Here is a 7,811-nt window from a genome sequence, read left to right as displayed (position 1 = left end):
CTCCGCCACCGCCTTCGACGACACCCCAACCCGCGAGATGGACCTGATCGCAGACATGAAATCCGAAATCTCCGCCGCCCTCGCCGGCGTCGAAGAAGCCTCCTACCTAAAAGGCGTCCTCGGCGAATACCTCCGGTACACAGATAGCGTTGCCAAATCCGCCAAATCCGCCGCGACCCGGAAACCCAAGGCCAGCGACGAACCAGCGTCCTCGCTGGTGCGCCTCGAGAAACTCAACGGCGCAGACGTGATGGTCTTCCGCTCCGCGGAGGAAGAAGGCTTCGAAGGCGACGCAAGCGGCAAGATGCTCCCGTTGTCGCTGAAGGCTGCTTCGACGGACGTCAGCAAGACGAAGGTGAAGAAGTCCACGGGCGAGGTTCAAACGAGGAGTAATCGGGAGATTGGATACTTACGTCGCAAGGCTGTTGGGAAATACTCCTTCGAGAGACTCATTGTATAGATATCATATCATACATACTGCTTTATTGTTGCACTGCCATTCCAAAAAGTAAATGTGAAAGGAAAGCCTGGCTGAGTTGGCTGTTTAATGTAGATAGATAATCTAGGTTTATGCATTGTACTGATTGTCACGATTATGATCCTATCGACATTCTTGGTTTCACTTGAGGGCAACACTCGTAGTATATTTTTGTTCATCCGATTCTCTATATCTTCCATCTGGTACTGAAGAATACCTACCCATTTATAGAAGAATAACTCACGCCTCCGGCACGTCTATCCAAATGTCCCTTGGACCATAGCGGCGTCTGACTTAGAATATCACCTGGCACCGGTTTAAACGGTGGCGACTCAACTTAATACTGACCTACACTTAGGGTTTTGCTCTGTTCAGGTACGCATTAGTTGTTCTCTCTTTGGAAGAGAAAGGTGTTTCCATCGTGATGAGTGGTTTCCCATTGATGGTTGTCGTTGCATATGGCCCGGTGTATTACGTATTCCTATTATCTTGGTGGTCCGGCTCGGGGGCTTACCGATGCTTACAGATATTCCACGAGTGTTCATAAGATGGGTTACGTTGGTCTGGACATTACGGGGACGATTTTGATACAATGTTGAGGGTGATAACTGATAATACTAGGTAGCTAGGAGGATACTTGGTTACGGTTAGTCTACTCAGCAGGCAGTATGCCTATTATTACCCATTTCAATATAGCGTCGTGCGCTTGTGCGAGAAAGTCAACGTGTAGCTGTATGTCACTCGCATTGGCCACTTAAATATCAGAACGCACTTTGATTCAATATGTACATCATGTATGTATGGCTATATATGCACAAAGATGGGGTAGATCGAGGCATTCGCCAGCATACTTTAGCTTTCTTTTTTCATGCTGTGAAATCATGTCATCAAAACTGGCCTGGGTATCGTGAATATCTCAGTCCTTCACTTCTCACATGGGTGGTCCCGGTGGTTTCAAACATTCGTGGAACATGGTGCAAAATACATGGAAATAGCATTTCAATCGTCACAGCCGAGCAGAAACGCAGTCAAATGGAAATAACACAAGGTAAAGCGCACGTTGCGTCACACAGGGAACAATCGTCCATGGCAGACACCAGGAAGAGCCAGCGTTGTCACACAGTAAGGATAACTGGAATGATATCGAGTCGTACAAAACCGGTGTACAACCCGACTGACCGGTTAGAGTGATGCAACTCCACCTCGCAGGATATGCTCGGATATCACTTTGCGTATTATCGTAACAGCGTGTATCGAATGCTCTCATAGGGGAAGGGGGGAATATGATAAAAAAGGAAAGGAAAGAAGAGACATAGCGCCCACCCGAACAAGAACAAAACTCCACAAAATCAGCCATCGTAGAACACCGATCAAGTATGCGTCATAAGGAACATGCATGGTAAGGCCCGGATAGAAAACCGCAAATCGAACTCAAAAAGCTAGTGTAACAGAATCAACTCATATGAATGCTAGACGATCACATGAGATTTTGTCTAAGCAGCACGAAGCCACCAGCTCCCGAATCAAGACCACTTCGTCTTACTGCACTGAAACGGAGACGAGGGAAAATAAAGTAAGCGAGCAAGGCCACGTAACCCTATCCAAGGTTGTGAAACCTCAGCAGCAGGTAAATACAAAAGAGAGCAGAAGAAAAATGGACCACTCAAGCCGGTTGATTTAATCCGTTCTCATGGCCGAATTTTCAGCGCGCTCCTTCAGTCGCATAGCTTGCGCTTCGAGAGATCGAGCCATGAGCTTTGTGACTGGCCGACAGTTAGTTTGGTCTGAATCACGCGAGTTGTAAGGGAGAAGATTGAGCTCACCTGGCCAGACAGCAGCCCTGTCCAAAAGGCTTGCCGTGGCAATCAGAATCTTACAACCATATCCCCCTTCCACAACGCTAGGTAGCCGTTGTAAAACACTCAGGGTAGACACAGTTGCACTGGTTTGTACTTCCGCTTGCATCTTGGTTTCAATACTAGCGAGTATCTCCTTGATCTTCTCCAAGAGCTTACAATCCTCCTCTTCCAGCAACATGACCTTCGAAGCTTGGACCAGGTCAATTTCGTCACGCCCTAGCAGCCCCAAGTAGGGGCCCACTCGCTCCTGTACAGTTGTAATCCACTCGGCAAGGACTTGCGCACAGTCAAAAGTACACATCGCGCATTGAATGGGCAAGTCTCGGCATGTAAATTCCGCGAAAGTATTCCCGAGCCGGTCTGACATAGAGATTGAGTCTGCTGCATAGAAAGCGGCTTTCCGTAAATGCCTCTCGCGCTTTGACTGGCCCGGACGGTGTACGCCCATGAGAGTCGTCTGCATTGGATGCCCTTGCGTAGGAGTCTTGGATATTGCAAGGTCCGCTACCCCGAGGTCTGCCACTGAATCGCGGCGGTTGTCCATGTGAAAGACGCCTTCCGTGATGGACGGATCTAGCACATCCGAAGGAACATCTTCCACGTGATTGACGATGTCAAAACCTCGCGCGAGCTCGTCCGACATGGCATTCCAATCCCGTTGCCAAAAGGCTTCTTTGCAGCGACCTAGATTAACGAACAGCCGAACATAAGCCAGGTCTAGTAATGGGATACTATCTGCTGAAAGAGGGCCTGCCCCAAACGGATTCGGCCGTTCCAAGCTGTGGATAGGGTTGCTCGCCCAAGCAGCCTGCCACGCCCGTAAAGCTGGCTCAATATGTGCTTGCATGGCATCAGTTTCGCGGGCAGTCCACTGTCGACCCATATGTCGCTGACGAGTCTCCCAAATGTAATTATGCAGAGCGTAGATCAGGACGAGGCAACCAAATGTGCTGGGCTTGAGAGCATTGTTTGACGGGTCTTCTGACGTAGTAGTATTGCTGGTGGGGGTCTGCGATTGACTTTGCTCCCGTTGGCTGGCGGTCAAAAGCGTCGTCAGAGCGGAAGGGAAGGACATGCCCTTCTGGAATGCAAGGTGCCCGCCCTTCTTTCTCCACGCCTGAGGCGACTCTGCTGCCCATATATCTTCCTCACATGGAAGGTCCAGGCGAATCTCAGAATTAGTTAATGCAGGAGCGTGATTATAAGCGGACACTAGGAAGCAGGAGAGGGCGAAGATGGCGTAAAGAGTGCGCTTCCGTTCCTCGACTATTTTCCAATCCAACCAGTCCTTTCGTTCCTTGGAGGAGGCCCAGGCCTCAGAGTCAGGACTGGCGCCTGGAGAACCATCTCTATCTCCGAGACCGGCGTTGAGATAATCCTGAGGTAGATCTTTCGAATCTAGATGATGCGTCAACTCGGCGGCTCGAGCAAGGCTGACTAACGCTGCACAGTGCGTACTCGCGATGTCGGCTGAGGTTTTGTCGCCGCAGGTATGACCGTAAATGACGTTCAAAAGCATCGCCTGCACCAACCAGAGTGGAGTGTTGTGAACCGAGTTGTCGCGGACAGAATTGGCCCGACCAAAAGCGGCGGACATGTCTGCTTTCCGACGTTCTTCTAGATAAAGCTGGATCATCTTTTTAGCAGCTTCGAAGAGGTCTTTGGAAGCCGCGGTGTCGTATTCGTAGAGCGCACCGATGGCTGCCATGGAGAGGATCAAACAGCCGCCACCGCCGGCAACACCAGTAGAACTTAGATTAAGATGGCCGCTAGGGGTTCGTAAATTATTCGTGTACTCGGGGGCTTGGAAGTCGAGGGTCGGGATATGGAGAAAGGGCATGTGCGGGTGAAAATAGGTGATATAAGCTGAGATATAGCGTTGCATGTCGGAAGTGCTGGGCAACGGACCGGAACTGTTGAAGCTGCAAGAGCGCGAGAAGAGGTCACGGCTGTGAAGCATGCCGCTAGCTGGCTGAGAATATTTGCGGTGGTTGAAACCGGTGGGTTGGGCCATACTGGCTAGTAGAGCCTGTCGGGTGGAGTCTGTAAAGGTATCGGTTGAACTTGAGGAATGGTGAGTTCGTAGGGCACTATTCGCGAAAGGTAGGTTGAAAGGATTAGGAGAGTCTCCGTTGGTTGCCATAGAGGATGATAACATACTCTGCGAATGTCCTCCTACCATGGGCTGGCCCACCGAGGTCATGGAGGGAGGGGTGGCATAGCTTTCAGCAAACGGGTTTTGCGCCATCAGAGACTTGGGCGAAACAGTTTCCGGGGGGATTCCTAGATCATTAAAAGTGGGAGATGTGTAGTTAATGAACTGATTGGAAGACGGTCCGGTATGGGGTGGAAACGGGTTGTGCCAGCTCGCTGATGAAACGGAGTAGCGGTGCCCTCCGTCCATCATGGCTTCACTGATGCCACTCTGGCTCCCGGTGCTCATCGCCGAGGGCGATGATTCGTCAATTACTGACTCGTTACCTTTCCCCATCTGCATGGATGGATCGAATCCGTTCATCCAATCAAAGCTGAAGTCATCCTCCATCATAGGATCGGTGGGCGGCATCTGATGGGCACCCTGGGTGTACGGCGAGGAAGGTGAATCGTTTCCGTACCCTTGGGGCGAACCGCCAAAGTGCAATTGGGCCGGGTTGATGGTGCTGTGACCCATGAACATATCTCCCAGGCTGACATCGAAGCTACCATACACCGGAGCCGTACGCAACCCGCCCGAAAGATCCATCGGTAGTCCATGGGTTTCCAATTTCGTCAGGCCATTCACCGGGGGATGAGCGGAGCTGAACCCGCGATAATCCAGATGGGATCCCACCGGTGCGGAGCCTAGACTAGGATGGTAGGCATGGCCGTGGGTGGGCGCCGCTGGCGCGGGGTTGGTGGTATTGGGCAGTCCCAGAGAAGCACCATCAATATGACTAATGGTATTGGCTCTGGGGCGCATGGTGCTGGACGTGTTGACAATGGAGTTCTTGCGCACACGATTTGTCCCCGTCCCAGCGGCTCCCGTGCTTTCTCTCCGGGCATTTCTGGGTCGCGACGACGGAGTGGTGGTCATGTGTAGTTTTTGCTGATGTCTCAGGAGCAGATCACGACGAGCAAAACAGCGCGAACAGTCCGGGCACTCAAATGGCTTCTCTTTAGTATGCGAGCGCTCATGCCGTTTGAGATGCTCCAGCCGGGCAAACGAACGGCCGCATGTTGTACACACATGAGGCCGAGGCTTATCAGTTTTGGGTGGCGGGACGTTGTTCTGCGTCGTCGTGACCTGGCCGTTCGTTTCGGCCTTCTTTGTGTTTTCCTTGGTAGACGGCGCTGACGATGCCTGGTCAGGAACCGCAACAAATGATTTCCATTACCACGGAAACAAGCACTCACCAGACATATCTCCGGGAACCTCGCTAATACTCGCTAGATCTTCGGTTTTGGGGCTGGTGGCCGGGTCCTGACCCACCATTGTGTCTAATAACATCCTTTTACTTTCTCTGTCAAGATCGCTCGTACAGACACCGGCTTTGGCAAGTGGTGTTTTCTGCAGCGTGAGCGAAAATGACAATGAGGGGATTATAGAAGGACGTCACTAGTGGTAATCGGCGAAATCCTCTTGCTAGGTAGGGGCCTCAGAAGGTCACTGCAAACACCCTTTGTCCCTGGACATCGACTGCTTTCTGCTTTTCGGTCGAGTCAGCCACGTAATCGGTAAGAGTGACCTCTGCACAAAGTAATGAATTACGGGGCGGGATTGTCAATGAGACAGATTGCTCCCGTTGAGGCGAGGGGGTTATAAAGGGACTGGATAATTGTGGGCAAACCAACCAGCGCAACGAATCTAACGGGCGACAACGGTGGAATTAAGCTTGTGAATCGATCAAGTGAGACCAGTGGTTGGAATGAAAGTGCGACAAATTCAAGCGAATTGCCCAGTCAAGGAGAAGAGAGGTAGCCGAGGGAGCAGATACCACGAGGTTAAGTTGGGCTGTGGCGAAGTGGTTCCTGGGGAACTTGAGCGAGGTGTAATCAGTAGGGGTTAAGGTTTGGAGGCAATCCAGAAAACGAACCACGGATACTAAACTTACAGAAATTGACGAGAGCAAAAATGACACGAAATGACTTCATTCACAGTCAGTTTGTTCCAGACCGTAATATGGCGTTGGCGTAAACCGAATGGAGCAACAGGAGTAACTGGTCCGACGTTTGATGCGGGCGTTCTCGTCGAAATCGATCGGATAGGGGCCCGCCGGAGATAGCCGAATTGATACGGGACTTGGACTGCGAATCAATTGCTGATAAGCCAGCGAAAACGTATGAGGAAGAGCAGCGTTGGCGAGAAGAAGAGGAGGGAGGGGGATGAAGGAGAAGAGAGAATGGGAAGTGGGATAGTGGGGGGAAGAGAAGCGGTTGAAGAAGAAGGACGATCCAAAGGGACAGAAAGATGAATGGAAGTTGAATCAGATGTGCCGGGAGGAAGAGCGAGAGAAGATGTAGTAGTAGTAGTAGCAGTGGTAGTAGGGAATCGTGGTGAATCCGTGTACTTTACCTACTAATTAGAGGTTAGTCGTCCGAGACTAGTCGCAATGGATTCTACTCGCTGAGTGGACTGAAAGGGAAAGCAGTGGGAATGGTCGCACGAGGCAGGTAATAAATGGGAAATGGGGGATAATCCCTCGTCAGCAGTTGCTCCAGAACCTTTTGGTTAATATGCAGACGATGATTGCTTGAAAGGTGACAGATGCTCGTAACTCTGCCACAGACTAGCCGCTGAACTAACTCCTTACCCCAGCGACTGTCGCGGGATAAACCACGAAACACACAGGCGCCCTGAGAAGGATTAGTCATGGCACGCGCCCAATCATGTATGTTTGGATGGGGCCACCGGCATTAGTGCACCGTCGGTTGCAGGGGAGCATGGGCCATGACAGGGCCAGAGCCAAGCGGACTGCCCCACGCCCCGGTCACGGGGGAGTGGATGTGGTTGTTTGTTAAGTTCAATTGTCGTACTGTATCGTCATTCTCGGGACCCCGGGTATTATCTGTCATTTATTTTCATTTCATTTTATTTTTTTTTATTTCTTCCTTTCTTTCTTTTTAAATTGCTTTTTTCCATGATAGACCTTGAACATACTATTTCCCCTACTGTTGTGAATAATTAAAAGAAGATTCAAAACAGCGAATCGCTAAACACGGAAAACAAAACAATTTCACAGAATTACAATCAGAACCAATGGTAAAAGAATTCCAAGTACCTAGGTACTCAGCAAGGTATTGACCGGTGTTAGAAGAGGCAACGTGCTCATACGACTCACGGACAATGCCCACGCATTCCATCGGTACAGGCCACGGACATCGGTGCTACGACACGCTAGGGAAGACCTACTCGGGTCTAAAAGTAGGTCCTACGTAGGCCATCTTGATCAGTACTAGGCTCCAGCACATTATACATTTCTGATGATAGGGCGCAA

At 50.7% G+C, this 7,811-nt stretch overlaps 1 protein-coding gene across 1 annotated transcript; it reads right to left on the bottom strand.

The window, feature by feature from the left end:
• Positions 1-2,155: 2,155 nt before the first annotated feature.
• amdX (putative C2H2 transcription factor (AmdX)) lies at positions 2,156-5,824 on the bottom strand (the record flags this gene model as incomplete). Its single annotated transcript, XM_015556486.1, has 3 exons — positions 2,156-2,241; positions 2,302-5,667; positions 5,731-5,824. 3 exons carry the CDS (start codon positions 5,822-5,824, stop codon positions 2,156-2,158), a joined length of 3,546 nt encoding a protein of 1,181 aa, XP_015402676.1.
• Positions 5,825-7,811: the final 1,987 nt, after the last annotated feature.

This window comes from Aspergillus nomiae, assembly GCF_001204775.2.
Source record: "Aspergillus nomiae NRRL 13137 chromosome Unknown contig00413, whole genome shotgun sequence".
Lineage (NCBI taxonomy): Eukaryota > Fungi > Ascomycota > Eurotiomycetes > Eurotiales > Aspergillaceae > Aspergillus > Aspergillus nomiae.
Note: the sequence above shows the minus strand (reverse complement) of the source record. Positions and strands in the feature narration are given on the sequence as shown.